Source organism: Desmodus rotundus, chromosome 9, assembly GCF_022682495.2.
Source record: "Desmodus rotundus isolate HL8 chromosome 9, HLdesRot8A.1, whole genome shotgun sequence".
Lineage (NCBI taxonomy): Eukaryota > Metazoa > Chordata > Mammalia > Chiroptera > Phyllostomidae > Desmodus > Desmodus rotundus.
In genome coordinates this window covers 21,471,351-21,492,650 of record NC_071395.1, presented here as the reverse complement: position 1 = coordinate 21,492,650, position 21,300 = coordinate 21,471,351, and the positions used below count along the sequence as shown (strand labels likewise).

Here is a 21,300-nt window from a genome sequence, read left to right as displayed (position 1 = left end):
ACAAGAATTCTAGCTTCGTATCCAAAGTACCTGATGAATTAGGTCAGAGGCTGAGATTATGTGAAATCTTCAGTTTAACTGGATGGGGGCATAGACTTTGCAAATCTTTCTTCTGTGCTTGTTTTTGTATGGCTTTTTCAGGCAGGAGAATATGAGGAAATCCATTACATTTTTAAATGTTTCCCACAAATGTAACTGGATAATGGAGCAGTGTGAATTTTATCTTTTCCAATCACCTCCTTCAACTGTACTCTCAAATTTTTTATTTTTTCCATCACCATTTATCTTTCCTATACCCTCTTCCACCTCCACCCCCATCCCCCATCCCCTGCAGTTACCGCACTCTTGTCTCTGCCCATGAGGAGACTGGTGTGACTGCAGAGTGAGGGGCAGCAGGAGGAGACAAGGACAGAGAGAGTGATTGGGTAGGAGGCCGGGGGAGCCCTCCCTCAGACTAGACTTTGACCAGTCAATCATAGCCCTCCCTGGGACTTGACTCTGGATCAGCTACCAGGTGCCATAAATGTTTCCTCTTACGGGACGGGTTAACCATGGGGCAGCCATGCCTCCGGCCTGCACGGCAGAACATGACAGGACTGTGGCCACATCTTGGTCCACTATCCAGTCAATTCTGCAGCCCATCGCAGCTGCAGCTGGTCCTTCTAGGTTTCTGCTACCTGAGCCACCCCCCTACCTTTTCTCATTGTGGTAAAACAGACATAAAATATACCTACTTTTAATCATTTTCAAGTGTACAGCTCAGTGGCATGGAGCACATTCATTCACATTGCTGTGCAAGTGCCACCTCCATCCGTCATCTCTAGACCTTCATCTTCCACTGGACACTCGCCATTGGAGTCCCACCCTCACCTGGGAGCTGCCTGTGAAGGCCCACAGCACCCCCGCACAATGTCCCAACCCCCTCTCCCCCACCGCAGCACAGGGACAGAATAAACATGTGGATTTGGGTGTCGTGGGGTCCAATGGTGGTGTTGGTGCCAAGCGTGTCTGCACACACCGTCTCGGTCGTTGTCCCTGTGGCCAGGACGGCCCCAATGGGGGAGCAGTGAAGTCAGCACTGGGTCCCAGGCTGCCCCCAGCCTGCTTCTGCTCCCTCGTTGGGAGCCAGCAGCCAAGTCCTATGAGGGGCTACACGTCTGAAAAGCTCCCTTGGGAGGGGCAAGGTGGCCACAGCCCAACGTGCTCCGCTTGGCCGATCCCTGGAAACGTCGGTGCCCAGTGCCCTGAACCCCAGCCCATTTGTGTTTGGTTCTGGCTCTTGGGGGTTGGGAGGGCCAGGGCTGTTCAGGCTTTTAATTCATTCGAAGTAAAAAGTGAAGCCAGAAAAATCCCTGTGGGACAGGCAGTTCTGGGGGTTCCCCAGATGTTGGGAGCACAAAGGTGCTGGGATTTGGAAGGCTGCCAGGAAAAGGCCCCTGCCACCCTGTCATACTGGCTTTTGCCAAAGACTGAGAGTGCAGAGCCCCCCAGTGGAGGACATGGCAGCCCCTCCCCATGGGGCCTCTTAGTCAGGGCTGCAACGGGTTACCTCTCCAGGCCGGGGGTGACCCTAGGGGATGGGGGGACAGGGCTGGGTCCATCAGGCCCTTGCCACTCTCACATTCCTCTGGGGCAGTTCTGGGAACCAGTTACTTCACCCTCCTCTCCTGTAAATAAGAGGTTTCTAAATAAGTGGTTGCCAGTGTGGCTTCACAGAAACCCGTTTCTGTGTAGTGTAGGCACCCCTTTCAGCTTGCCAAACCTGCTGGTTCTGGAAGACTGAAACCTATTTCTCACTGCTCAGAAGCTCCCCTACTGGCTGTGGCTCTCCCAGAGAGGAAGTCAGGTTCCCTGAGCCCCTCCCTCACGGTGACACCCAGCAAAGTCTCTCCTGAAGCCCCTCCCCAGGGTCTTTCTCCTTAACCACTTAGGTAGGGCTGGATGAACACTTGTTGGGTGAATGAACATGAATAATGAGAGGGTGGCTTGGCACCTGTGGAGGCAAAGCAGTACGGGTAGACCGGCTTCCAAAGAAATGAGATTGAGAGGTTGCTCTAATGGGGAAGGTTTAATTGCCAGTCCTCACTCATTCATTCATCACTCACCCAACATCTGCTCATCAGTGGGGCTGGTGCCTCGGGGTGGGGGGGGCGCAGCCCCAGGTGAGGAGAAAATGCTAGGGCACAGAGTCAGACTCGGGCATCCCCACCTATCCCGTCAGGACTGGGCCTGAGGGAGGGGCCCTAGGGCTAAGTGAAAGGTTCCCAGAGTTTACTGCCTTCTTAATTTCTGCGCTTCAGGGGGGTCCTAAAAGGGAAAATATGAAACACGGAGCTTAATCACCTTCCCTTGGAGCCCCAACTGTTTCAAGTGGGCCCTAACTGGTAGTCCCTTCCACATACCCTCCCACCCTGGGTCTAGGTCCCCATCTCCAACCGGAGACTACCCCAGCCTCAGCATTGTCTCCCACCCCCATCATCTCCTTCAGGAAGTCCCCCCCCCCAAGAACCCGGGAAGTCCGCTGAGTGGGCACACATCAGGACAGAGCCTTGTGGGTCTCCTCCTGGTATTGGGACTGTCTCCGTGGCTCTAACGGCCTCCTGGAGCCCAATGCCCTACAGTGCGCCTGTGCATAGGAGGTGTGAAAACCCAGGCAGCTCCGACTCAAACCAGGTAGTTGCGGATTACGCACAGGTGCATCCTTCCTCTGCCCTCACTTCCATACTGACCCCGCCCAACCTACCTTACTCAGGCCCAGCTTTACAAGGTCCTGACCCTAAAAGACAGGCCTCTTAATACCCTGGCGCGTATTAAGATCCCTTCCATCCTGCCCCACTGTGCAAGATCCTGCCCACTGACCTACTGCAGCAACCCCTTTGCCAGTACCACTCCAGACACTTTCTCAGGCTCGGCCTCTGCCCTGGCCCCGCCCACAGGGCCCGCCCTGCAAGGACCTGGCCCGCGCCTGCGCCCGTAGTTTCACGACCCTCGGCTGCAGCTTAACGGCTATAACGTCTCTAACGGGTCCAATACGTCCGCTGTCCTGGGCACCTAAGAGGTTTCCAGTTGGGCAGGCCACCCACACCGGGACAGAAGGCCAGAGTCGAGAGGGTGGTGAGACCTGAAATGGCGAACACCCCAGGCACAGTGGGAGCGCGGAAGAGGTGCCTGTTCAAGCTGGGCTCATCTGAGAGCCATGAGCGGAGATCAGAAGGGTGAGGAGACCTTGGCCAAGCACGCGGGAAGGGTGCTCCCGGGCATAGGGAACAGCCTGGCGAGGGCTTGGAGAGCTGCTCGGGTTGGGGCGGGGGCTGGTGAGACAAATTCCTGGCATTGAAGGAGTGACCATGAACAAGGCAGTGGGAAGTCTGGAGTCAGCCTCCGTAACAGTTGTAACTGCCCGGAGGCCACACCCGGACCTCTCAGAGCGGCTTGTGATATAGCATGCGACCCAGGGGCCCGTGCAGTCATTCAACAAACACTGACGGAGCCCCTACCTGGGGTGTATCGTGTCCCAGGTGGGAATCGGGGCAGGAAGGGGAAGCAGGGAGACCCGGGAGCGATGGCAGCCTGGCCCAAGGACGGCCCTGGGGGTGGGCAGATGCGGCCAGAGGTTTGAGTCCTTCATCCTGGAGGCCCGGTGGAGGTTCCCATACCCAGGGAAGGACACAGAGCCCGTGGCTGGGCCTTCAAAGCCCAGGGAGGGGGAGGAGGATGGAAGTGGGAGGTAACATTTTGGGGAGGGCAGACTTAATGGACAGTGTTTGGCAAGGGCTGGGACAGTGGTATGACCATGGGCTCCTCTCCCCTATAGCTCCACCAGCACGGGCAGCCTGGGCCACAGTGAGGACTTCCAGGAGAACTCAGGTGCATGTGCTGGGGCCCTTTGGGGTCTGTGAAGGAAGCCAAGGGGCATTGCAGAGGCGTGGTGGCTGATGGGGAAGATCCCCCTGCCAAACCCATTGGACAGACCCAGCATGGGGTTCTCATTGGGTTACAAATAGTTCCAAACCCCATGACAATGCTAGACTCAGGAATTGGGAGCTGCAGACCTGGAGTAGCTGGGCTGCCCAGGCTGGGTGAGCAGCCATGGTTTTCATCCCTTCTGTAGAAGGAATGGGTGTGAGCGGGTCCCAGGGCCTGGCCTCTGAGCCTAGGGACTGGCCCAGGGTGGTGGTCGTTTACAGGCCCCCACAGCCATGGCCAAGAGGCAGGCGTTCCCCAGTGTCTGGGTTCCCCTGGGGGCCCATTAGCCCTGCTCTGGGGGATCACTAGGTGGTGTCGGTGCCCTCTCTGACGCCATACTCTCACTGGCTTCAGTGTTCAGCTGGGAGGTGAAGGCCAACGACAGGACCTACAACAACCAGTTCAAGGAGCAGATCTTCCTGTGCTGGAAAAGGAAGAAGTACAAGGTGGGTGGCCCCAGCCCCACTACCCTCCCCTACCTCCTCCCACCCAGCCTCCCCCTCCCCCCAACTTTAATTGTGAGCAAATGCCAGTTTGGTGCTGGAATTTGTCCTGTGTTTCCTTGCCAACCCCCACACCAGTTCACAGTAAAATAAGTTAATACTAACCCTTCAAAATACAATGGGGCCATTAGGCTCTACCTAAAATCCCCTTGCTTCTGTGACTCACTGGGAAATATTGGGGTCACAGCCCTGTTCAATGAGTCTTTGCATCTAGTAGGGGTTCAATTAATGCTGCCTTAAGTCTTCACATGCAGGTGGTGCTCAGTAATTGCTGGCCTGAGGGCTTCACATTCAGCTGGTGCTCAGTAGAGCTGGCTTGAGGCTTTGCATACACTGAATGCTCAGTTATTGCTGATTGTGGCCAAAGGGCAGGGCAAGGCCTGGGTAGGGCCCTGGCCTGGGCAGCACCCCAATGCTGGCTCTCATCTTAGGGCAACATCATCTGCACGGCCAAGTACAACTTCTTCTCCTTCCTGCCCTTAAACCTGTATGAGCAGTTTCGACGAATGTCCAACCTCTACTTCCTCCTTATCATCATTCTCCAGGTAGGGCAGGGTCAGGAGCAGCCCCAGGGGTCAGCACCTGCACGCATAACCAATCCTTCTACCTGCTCATATTGCCTCCTCCAGGAAGCCCTCCCTGACCACCTTTGACACATGCTCTGTAGACACACAGGGGATTTAAGTGTGTCTGTGCTGTTGGTTGATTGGTTGGGTGGATGGGGGAGGTGGGAGGGTCAGTGTCTGTCTCCTCCCACACTGGGAACAACCTCATGGCTTCATCCCCACTGCCCAGCCCAGGGCCTGGCACAAAGGAGCTGCTCAATATATGTTCAATGATGAAGTTGATGAGTGGATCCCCCAGTTCTGAGGAGTCACAGCCCTTCCCCAGGATGGACAGCCTTGGTCACATGATGCCCTTGGCCCCAGCCCACCATGTTAATCCCAGAGGGTGAGGAGGAAAGAAGGGTTGAGAGCAGGTACTCAGGACCTGTAGGCCACTTCCCAGCACCTGAGTGGCTCTGCCAGAGGAGCAGATGTCCTGTCCTGGGCAGCTCTCTCTCTCAGCTGGGTGCTCAGTTTACAGAGCACCCTGATCCCCGCCAATGTCTGGTCTGACCCTCGACCTCTATCGATCCCATGAATATACTGTGAGCAGGTCCTATGCTGGCCACTGGAGATCCAGCAGTGGCCCTGATACCCACTGTCATTAAACCACACAGTAGGGCCCAGGGATGGGAAGGGATCCTACCTCCTGAACTAGGCTGGTCTGGTGTTCACTTGGAGCTCAGGCCTGAAGGGTAACTGGGAAAATAGGGTTACAGAGAGAGGAACAGTAAAGCCAAGGCTCCGAGAAGGGAGCAAGGTTGGGGTTCCTGGCTGATGTGGCCTGGGGCCTGGGCACAGAAGGGAGATGAGTTTTCTAGGGAGGAGTTCTGGGGGGGGAGTGGAAATAGAGAGGCAGTTGTTCCAAGGTCTATGTGAGGGAGGTGGCTGGCTCTGGGCCCAGGTGGTATTGGCTGGGGGACACAGGATGCCAGGTTGAGGGGTTGGGTGAGCGGGCAGGATGAGGTGGTTGGGAAGAGTGGTGGGGAATGGTGGGTCAGTGTGACACACCGTATGTGTCAGGGTGTCTTCCCCGATATCTCCACGATGCCCTGGTTCACCCTCCTCGCCCCACTTGTCTGCCTCCTTGTCATCCGGGCCATCCGAGACCTGGTGGACGACATCGTAAGTGGGGTCAAGGGACAGCTGGGGAGGCAATTGGATGCAGGGTGGGGTCCTTGTCTCGCCATCACAAGGGACAGGGACAGCTGCCCCATGGTCCTTTGGTACTTGCTGTCAATAGCCAGTTGTCCCAGCAGCCCACCCCCGTTCCCTGGCCAGGATCCCTGGGCAAACTTGCTGGTGTGAGCTGGAGCTATGCTGGGGACAGGATGGGGGGCATGGCAGGGGCGGGCCGCCCTTCTGACCCATCCCTGTTGACTCAGGGGCGACATAGGAGTGACAGGATCGTCAACAACAGGCCCTGCCAGATGCTGGTGGGGGAGAGGTGAGGCCTGTGACAATGTGTGGGCAAGTTCATCTGAGGGAGGGACTCTAGCACAGCTGTGTGTGTGTGTGTGTGTGAGAGAGAGAGAGAGAGAGAGAGAGAGAGAGAGAGGAAGAGAGAGAGAGAGAGGGAGAGAGAGAGAGAGAAAGAGAGGGAGGATGTGTCAGGGCGGGGTGCCCAGCAGAGTGCTTGGGAACTTCCAAGCCCCCTGGACATCTTGGCTGAGGCTGATGTCTGACACAGGGACCCAGCCAGTATTTATTAGATACTTGCTGTCTACCAGGCCTAGGGACGGGCCCTGTGATGGGGACAGAGGACCTGATCGTTAACCCCTGCAGGCCCACAAGTTCAGCTGAAAGGGGAGGCAGGGAAGGTCTGAAGGAACTTGGATACAGAACTGGGAGGAGAGGTTGAGGTTAGGGAAGGCTGGACTTCCTGTATAGGCTGAGACCCCCGTCATCATCCCCCAAAGACACACAGGGAAGCAAAGCGCCACAGGGGCATCGGCAGGCCCCACCTTCCTCTGTTCTTTTAGCTTGGGGGTGGAACATGGGGCCAGGGGTTCAAAGATGGGCCTGGTTGGAGCCCTCTCCCACACCTGCTGCATACCCCCCCCCCACCAGCTTTCTGTGTAGAAAATGGAAGGACCTGCGAGTGGGGGACCTGGTTCGCCTGCATGACGACAACATTGTCCCGGTGAGCTGGCGTCAGCCCGGCCCAGACCTCTCTGCTGCTTGGGGTGGGCTGCATTCCTGCTTATCTTCCTCCTGTCCTCCCTGCATTGCTGTTTCCTTCCTCCTACCCCGACCCTCCACACCCAGGCCGATGTGCTCTTGCTGGCCAGCACGGAGCCCAGCAGCTTGTGCTATGTGGAGACAGCCGACATAGACGGGTGAGGTGCTGGCCATCAGCAGGGGCTTGGGGGCCTGGGAGCCAGCAAGGCCTTCCCCACTCCCCAACAGCCACAAAGTGTGTCTCCTGAAGCCCACTGGGATGTTTAGGTCGTTCATTCTGGGAGCATTTGTGGGGCACCTGTATGCTGGCAGGGGGCAATAACATTAAATCAGACGAAGGGACCCACCTTCTTTGGACAAATATTTCTAGAGGCCCTACTGCATTCCAGGTGTGGCTGCGCAAAGTGAGAAGGCCTGAGGTCTAGCCTCAGCCATTTTGAAAATGTCCTGTGTGACCTTGGGCAAGGCCTTCTCTCACTCTGAGCCTCAGCCTCCGAATTGGCAGGTGGAGCACACAGTAAGGGCTCAGGGACTCTGAAAAGGAGCTGGGGGTGCCTTGCCTGGGTGCTGTCTGCCCCCACCTCTTATCTCAATCCACTTCTCATCATCAGGGAGACCAACTTGAAGTATAGACAGGCCCCAATGGTCACACACCATGAGCTGAACGATGTGGGGAACATGGCTTCCTTCCAAGGTGAGAGGTGGCAGTTCATCCACCCCATCTGGGCCTTCGTCTGCCCCTCTGTAGAGCAGGCATGAACGTTCCCCCCCTCACTGGGTTTTGGGAGATGGTGATGGGTCTGCTGGGGGTTACTGAGGGTTGAGATAGCTTTTAACAGGCCAGCTTATCCCAGGCCTGTTTCATAGCATTTGAATCCATGTAATACTCCAGGCATTTTCTGTTATTGTTACAAAACATGCTGCATCAGTTTATCAGGTGTTACATTTTATTTTTAAAACACTGATTACATTAAATCAAATATTTTTAATTGTTAATCAAAAAGACAGCCTGTTGTATGCACAGAGACAGGGAATCAACCCATCTATGGTGGTATACTCTTTATTTTCTACCTGAAAAATGAGATATCTCACACCTGTGCATTACAACTGCTCTTTGCCAGAGACCCAGCAGGGGGACACATCTTTTATTTTGTCCTGTCTTGTTGCAAAAACAAGTTACTCTAACTGGTGTTGGAAGGGAATCTTTCTCTCAAATCATAGTTCCTTTGCTCCTGGCATTCAAACACTGTGGCTGCATTTGCTTTCATTCCATCTGAGGAAAAGCCTCACTGACACGGAGGGCCAGGCACTGTGTGTCCCTGGTGCTGGGCTGGGCCCCAGTGTCCCCAGCATGATGGAGAAGAGGCTAGCACCTCCTCTCACGGAACTCATGAGTACTTAAGACACCATCGGCAGGCATATATGTCTAGTGACCTCCCAGGATTGTAATCAGGAGGAAGGGGGCTTGGTGGAGGGGACCTGGTCTGACTAGAGGATCAGAAGAGGGGGTTCTCCTAAGGAGATGGGTCCTGCCACTGGGAACAGCATGCACGAAGGCCCTGGAGCCTAACAGAGACAGCTGTTGAAGCATTCAGGAGAGGAGGCTGTATGGCAGGAAGATGGAGGTGCCTGTCGGGCAGTGTGAGGGTGGCTGGAGCCTGTGGGTGACAGGAAATGTTCCCCATACCCTGGTCCACCCTGCATTGTAGAGGGGTGGCCTGACCCAGCCGTAGCTCTTGGCTCCTTGATTGCTGTGTTGTCTATAGGCAAGGTGGTATGTGAGGAACCCAACAGTCGGATGCACTACTTTATGGGGCGCCTGGAGTGGGAGGGCAAGAAATACCCTCTGGACAGTGGCAACATCCTCCTCCGTGGCTGCAAGATCCGAAACACAGACACCTGCTATGGAATGGTCATCTATGCTGGTACGGCTGTTCTGCGGCCTCTGCAGCATGAGCTGTTTTGGTGAGGGTGGGTAAGAACCCTAAAGTTGTTGGCAAGAAGTCACAAGGTCAGGGCTTGGCTGCTGCATGTCTGCTGCCACGAGATTTGGGACTCCCAGCATGGCTTCGATGGGGCTTGAGGTTCTAAAGCTGTGGAAATGGACATATTGAATCAGTACCCTTTTATGTAGACGGATGGGTGGCTGGGCAGGTAGGTGGATGGATGGGTAGAGGGTTGTGGTGACAGAGGAATGGAGGATGGGACAGGTGGGTGAACGGATGGATGGATGGATGGATGGATGGATGAAACTTGCAGGTGTTGACACAAAGATCATGAGGAACTGCGGCAAGATCCATCTAAAGAGAACCAAGATGGACCATATGATGAACAAGCTGGTGATCCTGGTGAGCCCCCCGGAGCTCCTGGTCTTGGGTGTGTGGGAGGCACAGGAGAAGAAAGGGAGAGGGCCCCTCCCCTAGACAGAGGCCCCAGCTCTCATTTTTTCAGTCCTCAGTTTCCCTACTCTGCAAATGTGTGCAGCCTGACCCTACAGACAGAGGTCTGGGGGCCAGAGAATATTACAGTCCTGATATTTTTAAAGTCTTGAATCTGCCATTTTTCCAAACCCACAGGAGATAATAAAATGCTTACCTATATTCCATGGACATTAATTTAACAACCTTAACTTCAGCCTAGTCAACTGTCTTTTTAAATACAAGCATTTAATACATTTTAAAATAGCTGCCACAAAACCCAGAAAACCCCCTACAGGTCCCCTTCCCCTGGGACTGCCAGCCTCCTCCTTCCAGCCCCCCCTCCACCATCCTGATGGCAGAGCTTGGATGGGGGCGCTTCCCATCTCCCGTTTGTCTTTTACACTGTGCTGTCTCGGTGCTGCCCTGGGTCCCCCCACATACTCCACTGTCTTCCACTCATTGAGCAGATCTTCATGTTCGTGGTGCTGATCTCTGTGGCATTGACCTTGGGCTTCTGGAGCAATGCGATGAAATTCAAGGTTAAGCACTACTATGTGCCTGAAAAGCACATGTACAGTGTGACCAGCAAGTCTTTCCTCATGTTCTTGAGCTTCCTCATCCTGCTCAGCGTCATGATGCCCATGGCCATGTTTATCATGTGAGTCCTGGGCCTCCTCCTCACCCACACTACTTAGCCTGAGAGAAGCGGGAACTCCAGTGGGCTACGGGCCAGGGCATGACCCAGCTTGTGTTCGCAGAGCTGAATTCATCTACCTGGGGAACAGCATCTTCATTGACTGGGACATGGAGATGTATTACGAGCCCCAGGACGTGCCTGCCAAAGCCCGCAGCACCAGCCTCAATGTCCAGCTGGGCCAGGTGGAGTACGTCTTCTCGGACAAGACAGGCACGCTCACACAGAACATCATGACCTTCAAGAAGTGCTGCATTGATGGCATTGTCTATGGCCCGGATGAGGAGGAGGTGCTACATAAGGAGAACCCCTACCTCTGGAACGAATTTGCCGATGGGAAGCTGCTCTTCCAAAACATGAGGCTCCTGAGCGTCGTACGCGAGAACAAGGACAGGGCAGTGCAGGAGTTCTGGCGCCTGCTGGCCGTGTGCCATACGGTGATGGTGGAAGAGAAAGACAGTGAGTGCTTCACCAGCTGCCAGAGCCCTGGGGCTTCCGAGTCCGTATTCTGGCCTTAGAGGTTGTCCAGTCCAAGCCCAGGGCTCCTGTCATTCAGCTTAGAGGATACTCAGGCCTGGGGCTTGAGATCTGTTACTGAGCTGGGGGAGGGAGGGTCATCTAGACGGGACCCAAGTGCCCACCTTTTATTTGGCTTAGAGGTTGTACTGGCCCAAGAGACCATTGTCTTGTCAATATCCGGTGAGCACCCACTGTGTTCATTTCTTCCCCTGGGCATCGGAGGTGGGTGGTGGGTCCCCCAAAGAGACAACAGGTTCTCAGCAAATGTGCCCCCCCCCATCCCGCTCCCATGGTCCCCTCCCTCGCCAGACCAGCTGTTGTACCAGGCAGCTTCCCCTGATGAGGAGGCACTGGTCACAGCAGCCCGGAATTTTGGCTACGTGTTCCTGGCACGCACGCAGGACAGCATCACAGTGATGGAGCTGGGGGAGGAGCGGGTGTACCAGGTCCTGGCCATGATGGACTTCAACAGCGTCCGAAAGCGGATGTCCGTGCTGGGTGAGCACCCTCGGCCCAGGATGGGGGTGGGCACAAAGGGGAGCATTTGTGGTGAGCTAGGATCTCCCTCCACAGTCCGAAACCCCGAGGGCTACATCTACCTCTACACCAAAGGTGCAGACACTGTCCTCTTTAATCGCTTGCGAAAGAAAGGCTTGTATAAGAAAGAGCAGACCACGAAAGTGGCCACGGAAGAGGCTTTAACTGTGAGTTCCTGTGGGAAGGGAGGGAGGAAGGGTTGAGGGGGTAGAGGGAGGAGGGATAGAAGAGGTAGAAGGAGGGAGGGTGGAGGAAGAGGGAGTTGGCCAGGCTATGCCCTTACCCTTACACACAAGGGCAGAGGAGCTGAACTCCATGCTATACCCACAGAGAGGGGGCATTTTTTTCCAAGTGACACAAGGGACCCTCTGTGGTTAGGCTTTGGCCCTGGGCACCAGTCCACTCTCCCCAGCCTCTCCCAATTGGACCTGGGTTCTGACATGGCCCCAAATCTTTTGTCTCTGTGGGTGAAGCCCAAACTGCTTAGCCAAGTGTTCAAGACGCTTGGCCTGTGTCTCCTGCTGCCTCTCTAGACTGGCTCTCCTTGCACCCTAGGGCATTCCCCAAGACCCCAGTTTCTGGCTTGCAAGTTTCCCCATGCTCAGGTGATGTCCCAGCACCTTTGCACATGCTGTTCCCTCTGCATGGATGCCTTCTTCCACGGTGTCACTCTGGATCATTTGGTCCTCAGGGCTCCGCCATTTCCAGTGAGACTTTCCTGCCTGACCCTAACATGGGCTGACGTGTCATGCCAGGTTACTCCTCTATGGCCCAGCCCTGACCCTCTAGGGTTACCCAAGGGTCTTTCTGGGTCTCTAGCCTCACCCAGCATAGGTGTCAGGGGGCATGTGTGTGCACAGACTGCCCTGGGCTCCCCACTCAGGACTTCTCAGAGTGCCCTGCTCTGCCAGGAGGGGAAGTCTGGGGCAGGCAGCTGGTCTCTGACTAAGAACTGGGGAAGTGCAATCAAGGTTCAGGGAGCCCAGGCAGAGGGAGGAGGGGCTGAGGGAAGTGGTGGTGCGAGAAGTGCCCTGGGATACAGTGTGGTGACAGGGTGGCACCTGCTGCCCGCCGGCCCCAGTCCTTTGCCGAGGAGACACTGCGCACACTGTGCCTGGCCTACAAAAAGGTGGATGAGGACATGTATGAGGAGTGGCGCCAGCGGCACCAGGAGGCCAGCATCCTTCTTCAGAACCGGGCCCAGGCCCTGCACCAGGTGTATGAGGAGATAGAGCAGAACCTCCAGGTGGGCGCAGCACAGGCGGCTTGGGGGCTCCGGCACCCTGCTCCAGGCTGCTGCGGGACCCTGGATCTCCCACTCATACCAGGGTTGGCTGGATCCATGCTCAATCTGTTCTCTGTCTCTCTACCCCACCCTGCCTCCAGCTGCTGGGAGTCACAGCCATTGAAGACAAGCTCCAGAACGGCGTCCTTGAAACCATCCAGTGTCTCAAGCAAGGGAACATCAAAGTGTGGGTACTCACGGGGGACAAGCAAGGTAGGCCCCAGGTTGCCCATCGGTGGGTGGGAGAGAGCTCATATATGCTCTGAGCGCCACCATCAGACTGTCCCACTGGCCTGGGTTCAGCCGGGGCCGCCACCTTGTCCTGGGGAAGGGAGAAACGGGATGGTTAGAACTGCCAGGTTCCCCCAGGTGCCTCCCTGAGGCCGGTGGCACTGTGCTGGGCACTTTCAGAGTGTTTGCTCTCCTGACAACACCATGAGTCAGGACCTTTGTTACCTTTGTGTGGAAGATGGGCTCAGCCGAGTTTGGACACCTTAGGGTACCTGCTGGCGGCACTCAAAAACAAAGCTGTCATGGAACCTCAGGTCCTGTGGCCCTGGATCACCGGCTCTCCCCCACCCCACTGTGGGTTCTCTGGGCGCCACTGGCATAGGGGCCAACAGGGTCCACATTAGCACTCGTGTGGGTGGGAGGCACACATACACACACAATATTTAAAATGACATTTTATAGCTGTGTTGGTATAAAGACAAATGTCCAGGTTGGAATACATACTCACATTTTTATACTGATTTTAAAATTACTGGTAAGTCAGTTTTGTGGGTTCCTAAACTGCCTGTGGGTCCTGGCATGGTAGGACTAATGATCCGTTGGCGCCGGCTGCAGCCAGCCAGAGAGCAAACCCTTCTGCTCAGAGCTGCAGCCGAAGTCTCAGGGCTGGCTCTCACAGTCCTCTTCTGAACCAATCCATAGCCAACGGGTGGGACAAGGTGGGTGGGCCTGGCCCCTGGGCAGGGGGCTGAGCCAGGCTGTTTTGCAGAGACTGCAGTGAATATTGGCTTTGCCTGCCAACTGCTGTCCGAGGACATGCGCATTCTGGATGAGGAGGAGATAGTGTGAGGAGCTGGGATCTGGGGCAGATGAGCTGGGTGGGGGCAAGGTGAGGGTGGGGGATGGTGAATACCCATGGCTGCCCAGGTATGGTCCTGGGGGTCTGCAGAGTGTCCTCAGCCTCCACCTGGCTGGACTCCCGGGGTGGGGGTGTCTGAGGGGGAGGGGATGGGAGGAAACGCGTGCCTGGGCATGGCTGAGCCCCAGCTGGGTCCCTGCAGTCAGGTCATGGAAGCCTACCGGGAGAAATGCAGCAACCTGCCGCGGGTCAAGATGGCCGCCATGGTCGTTACCGGCGAGTTCCTGGTCAGTGTGGCTCAGGCCTGACTGTGGGGCCCTTGGCACGTGGGAAGGGGCTGGGAGAAGCAGCTGACTGCGGGTGGGGGTGGACTTTTGGAAAAGCCAAAGTGAATGCCACACCAGGAGGTTCTCGGATGGGGTAGAGTCCATGTAGTCAAGTCCAGCCTGGGGCTTGGAACAGGAGGCAGGAGCGGCCAGTGGGGGTGTTCACAGAGGGGAGGGATGCAGCCAGAGTGATGTGGTCCCTCCCACCCCCTTGCCGGGCAGGACCAGCTGATGAAGAGTGCAACACGGATGGTGCTGCAGAGTAAGAGCTCCACCCCCCATGGGAGCCCCGAGGTGTGGCGGGAGCGGGCCTTCGTGGAACTGGCCTCGAGGTGCCAGGCAGTCATCTGCTGCCGGGTGACACCCAAGCAGAAGGCCTTGATTGTAAAGCTGGTCAAGAAATACCATAACGTGGTGACCCTGGCCATTGGGGATGGTGCCAACGATGTCAACATGATTAAGAGTGAGTGGTGGGCACCGGGTCTGGGGGAAGGCCTCTGGCAGGCCGGTAGTGGCCTGTGCCAACATGCTGCTTGTGCCCCTGCAGCTGCGGACATTGGCGTAGGGCTGGCAGGCCAGGAGGGCATGCAGGCGGTGCAGAACAGCGACTATATGCTGGCCCAGTTCTGTTTCCTGAGGCGGCTGCTGCTGGTGCATGGCCGCTGGTCCTACATGCGAGTCTGCAAGTTCCTGCGCTACTTCATCTACAAGACGCTGGCCATCATGATGGTGCAGATCTGGTTCGCTTTCTACAGCGGCTTCACTGCCCAGGTGCACTGCACGGACAGCCCTTGGGGGATGCTTGTGGGTGGGGGGTGCTGTGCCCTTCCCCTGGCCTCCAAGAGGACGGGGGCACTGCCCATTCACACTCTGGGGTCCTCATGGGCCGAGGGTTGCCTGAGGTTGCAGGGCCATGCAGCCTTTTCTATGGCTGCATAGAGTTCAGATAAAGGGAGGAGATGGTTCCTGCTCAGCTCTGTGCCCAACATTTTCAGGGGTATTTAGTAGATTTGGTTTTTGAAGCCAGGGCTGGGCAGCAGATGCAACAAAGGGTAGGTCCTTCTAGGGGAGAGAGGGAAAGCTGGAACCCCAGCTTTCCAGAGAAGGTAAAACTGGGGTGGCCGGGACCCTGACTTCAAGACAGTCTGTGCAGTATAATGGTGAAGAGTAGATGGGCCTCCTGGAACCTTAAAAGAGTCGTAGGACGATGATTTCTTGTGCGTGTAAGGAAATCATCTAAAAATAGATGGCCCTGATAGGGAGGAAGTTCCCTGTTGCTGATACCTGAGCATTTGAAGGGGAGCTTTATGGAGGTACCCTTGATAAGTATGTATTGTTTGTTTTATTTATTTATTTTTGTTTCTAGATATTTTATTCTTTTAGATGCTGCTGTACATGGAAGTTATTTTCTTAATTTCCTTTTGGGATTGCTCAGTGCTGGTGTGTAGAAATACAGATTTTTTGTGTATGTTGATCTGTGCCCTGCAAATTTGCTGATTCTTTTTATTGGTTCTGGGAGGTTTCTGGTGGACCCTTTGGGATTTTCTGCATGTCATCTGCAAGTAAACATCGTGTTTCCCTTTACTTCCTTGTCAATTTGGACACCTATTATAACCTCTTTACCTGACTGCTCTGCTAGAATTCCCTGGGATGGTGAGGGCTGGTACCCTTGTCTTCTTCCGAGTCTTAGTGAGGACAGCATTCTGTCTTCCTACATTTGTGAACTGGAATTCTTCTGTAGGAAGAACCAACCATTCCTTATCTCTCATTTATTTATGAAATTACTTATTTGTATCAGTATGGACTCCTGGATATTTTTGATTGTGTATTTCACTGCTCCAGTTGTCCCAGTTTATCCTTTTGACATGTGCCTCTTTTTTCCCTGAGAAAAATCTTCATTTTCTGGCGCTACAGGAAGTTCCAAGCTCATTTTGTTCTTTCCTTGCCCTGACGCTGGAATCAGCCACTCCCATAACGGACTCTGGTCCTTTTCATCGGAGGAGGGTAGGGTTAGACACCAAGAGCTGAGTGCTCGGTGTGTGCCCACTGCTACTGGGATGCTGCACCCTCTCAGCAGGCAGAAGTAGGAAATGTACACATATTAGAGACACATCTCTACGTCTGTTTCTACTTATGTGTCCATCTGTCTATCTGTCTTGTGTATATTAAGAAGCTGCGAGTTCACACGGATACCTCTGATTCCAGTCCCCACAGGACAAGGCTCAACTCAGCTTTTCCTGGGTGCTCATTCATGTCTCTCCTCCTTGAGCATTGAGACACTTGGTACTTGTAAAATCCTTGTTTGTTACTGATTTGCTCTCCCACAGAATGCACATAAAATAGTTTTTGGAACTGACCCCCTCCCCTGCCCCCGGCCCATATCATTTAACTGGACTGGCTCACATATCAGGAGGGGAGTTAGTTGGGCACATTGTAAGGCAGGAGTCTCTTCCAGCTCTTTTACCCATCAACGACTCCCTAAATCTAAAATGACCCCAAACCACACTTTTTAGCCATTTTTCCTCCTGTAGATCTTTGTTTGCAGCCCTCCAATTAAGAGAAACACTCAAAGGTGCTGTTTTAAAATAATTAGACCTTGCTTCTTATCTCTTTCTGCCTTTTATCTTCCAGCCTCACTTAACCCAATCTTTGATTATAATGGGATTTTCTAACTCACCGGGAATTCTCCGCAGGTGCTGAGCTAGCTTGGGTGGGTCTCCTCAGGTAAAGAGCATTTCCACTTCTGACCATTTGGCATCTGAGGGCTCACCACTAACCACATTCTCCCATCCCTTTGCCTCCCTAGCCTCTGTATGAAGGCTGGTTTCTGGCGCTGTTCAACCTGCTGTACACCACCCTTCCGGTTCTGTACATCGGGCTCTTTGAGCAGGTGAGCAGGCCAAGGGCTTGCCCCCTCCTTCCCTGTAGATGATCCTGTCTCTACCCCACCTTCTTCCCTGGGACTTGGGTGGGGTGGGGTGGGGTGGAGGCGGGGCTGGGAGACCACTGTCATGTAACTGTTCCCACAGAGCCCAGCATGATAGTGGGTAAAGCCCTCTTGCTCAGCTACTGTCCCCAAATCTCAGTGCCACTGTCTGTTCATCTGTATGATAGTGGAGATGGGACCGGAAGAGGCAGCTCTCCCATTCACCTGCTTCCTCCCTGAGCGGGGCCTGGCTATGCGATCCAGACGGGGGCAGTCCCATAGAACTTGTAGGATGGTGGAAGTGTCTCAGGTCTATGCTGTCTAGGCGGGAGCCACCAGCCTGCTACAGGTGGCTAATGAGGAGGACTTGAGGCATGCCTGGTGTGACCCGAAGAATGGGACTTTGTATTTCATTTTTTAAAAAAGTATTTAAATGTTAGTAAAACACCAGTGACTAAGTTCACCATCTCATTGTTCTCATGTGCATGGTTCAGTCACGCCACACATGCAAGTGGCTGTGAAACCAACCCCAGAATCCCCCCCCCCCCCCCAGGATGTGAGCGATGAGCAGAGCCTAGAGCTGCCCCAGCTATACACCGCTGGCCAACAGGATGAGCTCTTCAACTACTGGGTCTTCTTTCAAGCCATTGCCCATGGCACAGCCACCTCCCTGGTCAACTTCTTCATGACCCTGTGGATCAGCTATGACACTATTGGGCCCCTCAGTGACTACCAATCTTTTGCCACGGTCATGGCCCTGTCGGGCCTGCTGTCCGTCACCATGGAGGTAGGCAGGGCTGCTACCCAACCCTCCCCCCAACCCCCGCTGGGACTGTGGACATAGGTCATGGAGATTCCATCACCTGGAGACCCTGCCTGAGAGGCCTCAGCACGTGCTATCCTCCAACCTGCTCCTCGTGGCCTTGCCTGGGGTCTGGCCCCACCTGGCTTAACCCTCCTTTTTCCCATTCAGGTCATCCTCATCATCAAGTTCTGGACCATCTTGTCCGTGCTGGCCATTTTCTTCAGCCTCTGTTTCTATGTGGTCATAACTTGGACCAGCCAGAGCTTCTGGCTCTTCATAATCTCCCCCAAGACCTTCCCTTTTCTATGTGAGCCTCTCAGCAGGGGACAGGGTGGCCAGCCCCAGAGACAGGTGGGCCCTGTGTCTTTAGGGAATTTGCCCAAAGGCACCCTGGTGTTGAAGGGTGAGGAAGGGGGTGGGGTGTTGGGAAGAAGGGACACAGAGCAGGCTCTGGGGAGGCTCCACCCTGGGCCTGGCCGTGACCCTGCCCTGTCACCTCCAGATGTTGACCGAAACGTGCTGCCCCATCCCTCTGTCCTGCTGGTGGTCCTGCTGAATGTGTCATTAAACACCCTGCCTGTCCTGGCTTTCCGTGTCATTTACCAAGCCCTCAAGCAGCTACGTCCCAAGGTGAGGGTGGCTAGGGCCCCCACTGCAGATTGCTGGAAGCGAGGACTCCAAGGAGATGTGGAGCAGGGGTTAGGAAGTTGGAGACCCAGACACACATTCTGTGCCCTTGAGGGGGTGTGGCACATAACAGGCCCCAGGACCTAGGGAGGAAACCGTACTTCCAGGGCAGCCAGCCTGGTTGCAGCACTGATATCATCAGACTACCTCCGGGAATTGTCAAGGACTTGGGGGCTCAGATGACAGAAATGACTTGGAAAAGGTTTGATCAAAAGGGGGACCTTAGAAACACCCCAAGTGTGTGTGTCTATCAATAGGTGTAAGGATAAACACAGTATGTAGTTCATCCACACAGTGGGATTTATTCAGTCTTTAAAAAGGAGGAAATTCTGACCCTCCTACAACATGGATGAACCTGGAGGACATTATGCTCAGTGACATAAGCCAGTCACAAAAGGACAGTACCGTGCAATTCCTGTCATAGGAGGAGGTCCCTAGAGGAGTCAGATGCATCGAAACAGAAAGTAGAGGGTAGGAACCAGGGGCTGGGGGAGTTAGAGTTTAATGGGGACAGTGTCAGTTTGGGAAGGTGAAGTTGTGGAGGTGGATGGAGGTGACGGTGTGTAACAATGTGAATGAATGTGCTCCATGCCACTGAGCTATACACTTGAAAATAATTAAAAGTAGGTACATTTTATGTCTGTTTTACCACAATGAAAAAAGGTAGGAGGGAGGCTCAGGTAGCAGAAACCTAGAAGGACCAGCTGCAGCTGCGATGGGCTGCAGAATTGACTGGATAGTGGACCAAGATGTGGCCACAGTCCTGTCATGTTCTGCTGTGCAGGCCGGAGGCATGGCTGCCCCATGGTTAACCCATCCCGTAAAAGGAAACATTTATGGTGCCTGGTAGCTGATCCAGAGTCAAGTCCCAGGGAGGACTCTAGTTGGGTCAACTTGGGGAGGGAACAGCCTGGCTAATAAAAGTGGCCAAGAATTATGAATGACCCCTACTGGGAGCAGCTGACCCAAGACCAATCAACACAGTGTGGGAGCCTGATGACCCTTGATTGCCCTTTTTCTCTGCAGGAGGAGGAGGAAGAGGAGGAGGAGGAAGAGGTGGTGCCAACTGAGGAGATCATCACGATACCACGTGCCCGGCGCTCCAGCTATGCCTTCTCTCACCAGGAAGGCTACGCAAACCTCATCACACAGGGCACAATTCTGCGGAGGTCCCCGGGGGTCCACAGACACATGCACCCAATGCTATCTGATGAAGAACACTCCACGAGCATCGATGCCATCTGATGAAGAATTGTCTGCAAGCATCGTGTCACCCGGGTACCAGCGGCAGATGTCACTCTGTGGGGAGAGGAGGTTCTGGCACCAGAGGGGGAAGGTGTCCTTGGGGACATGCAGCCCACCTCCACAAACACCTCCTCCTTGATGCTGGAGGGAGGGGCACCTCTCTTTTTTTTCCTCTTTGGTATATGTAATAATGAAAAAATTAGGCCATGAAATCTAGAATTCATACTATTTTGAGTTGGTAAAATGCTCTTTTGAACACACATTTCCGAATATCCATTTTTGTGTAACTCACACAGTGCGAGGGGGACCACACACCTTGGAAGGTATTTGCATGTTCCTTTAGAAATTGTTCTAAAGGAGGCACGGTTTGCATTATCTGGACCACCACGGACCTTGGCATGTTTTGAGCTTTTTACAGACTAAGGATAGAACAGTTTCCCTTGTATGAAGAGAAGAAAACCAGACGTTTAAAATTCCAATAAATGATAGACTTAGAAATTTAGGTCCCTTTCTTCTGAGATCTCTTTTGGCAATCATTGGAATTTCTTACACACACACACATACACAGACACAAATATGCCTCCTGGTTGAAGACTGGATTACCCTTCTCACCTAGAAGCCCTTAAAATCCCCAGCAAGTCGCAAATCCCAGCTCTCCTAGGGGCTGGGGCAGGAGAGGGACCCTGGGACTTAAGCGTCATTGGCTTCATGGTAAACCTGTGTTTGCACCCGTTACATCCTCCCATGAAACTCAAGTACTGCTCAGGTCTTGCAGTGAGGCAGATTGGGACCCACGGGGCCTGGGGGCCCCAGTGCTCAGAGGGTACACAAACTAGTGATACACTTTCGAGGTAAAAAAAAGAAAACTCACGAATTTGAGCTTTAGCTCCTAGGTAAAGTAATTTGGCAAAACTTTCTCAAGTTTTTAGTAATTGATGTTTCTTGATGATATGATTGACTTAAGGACATTGTTTCTTATCATTGTTTCCTTAGCTCTTTCACTACTTTTAACTCCAAAGACAAATTTCAAAGCCTCTTTCCTAAATACGTGAAAATTTCACCTGTTTTCAAACTTTTACTGGGACACATCATGGAAGATATGTGTGCCACATAGATAAATGTGCCAAATATGTCGGTTACTCTACAAAATCACATTTTCTATTCTTATAAAAAATCTTACTCAGTAAATGCCAGTGTAACCTTTAGTTACATGAACCGATGGCATGGAAATCCCTGTATTATGAGGAGTCATGTTATTCTTAAATTACCCATACTTTATGGTTATTTATCTCTAAAACCTTCAAGAGATTTTAAACAATAAAACATCAAAATTTTGTGATCTCCAATATCCTTATTACACTAAGAGTCTGACCGTGCTCCACAGTGTTTGAATATCCGTGGAGAGAACCGCAGGGCGCTACTCTCGGTGTGCTGGTCTCCACAGTGAAAGCAGCCTGCTTCTGCTCGGGACCCTCATCCCCTCCAGCCGGCCCCTTTTCCGCAGGGTCTGC

The 21,300-nt window shown here is 53.9% G+C and overlaps 1 protein-coding gene across 1 annotated transcript; it reads left to right on the top strand.

Annotated features, from left to right (window-relative positions):
- Positions 1–3,126: 3,126 nt before the first annotated feature.
- LOC112312336 (phospholipid-transporting ATPase IK-like) lies at positions 3,127–19,789 on the top strand. Its single transcript, XM_053910452.1, has 27 exons — positions 3,127–3,215; positions 3,815–3,867; positions 4,321–4,412; positions 4,901–5,014; positions 6,098–6,199; positions 6,460–6,521; positions 7,145–7,217; positions 7,343–7,413; positions 7,867–7,949; positions 9,022–9,180; positions 9,390–9,413; positions 9,515–9,603; positions 10,143–10,333; positions 10,434–10,833; positions 11,191–11,386; positions 11,462–11,592; positions 12,507–12,671; positions 12,812–12,923; positions 13,711–13,786; positions 14,003–14,087; positions 14,349–14,589; positions 14,674–14,897; positions 16,933–17,016; positions 17,606–17,839; positions 18,026–18,164; positions 18,360–18,487; positions 19,586–19,789. Exons 1-27 carry the CDS (start codon positions 3,127–3,129, stop codon positions 19,787–19,789), a joined length of 3,621 nt encoding a protein of 1,206 aa, XP_053766427.1.
- The last annotated feature ends 1,511 nt before the right edge of the window (positions 19,790–21,300 follow it).

Bases quoted from the DNA above. Each gene is read 5' to 3' on its own strand.
- LOC112312336 (XM_053910452.1), top strand. From the start codon at position 3,127: ATGGCGAACACCCCAGGCACAGTGGGAGCGCGGAAGAGGTGCCTGTTC. The intron at 11,593-12,506 runs GTGAGTTCCTGT...CGCCGGCCCCAG, and splicing joins CCACGGAAGAGGCTTTAACT to TCCTTTGCCGAGGAGACACT. The intron at 14,898-16,932 runs GTGCACTGCACG...TTGCCTCCCTAG, and splicing joins ACAGCGGCTTCACTGCCCAG to CCTCTGTATGAAGGCTGGTT.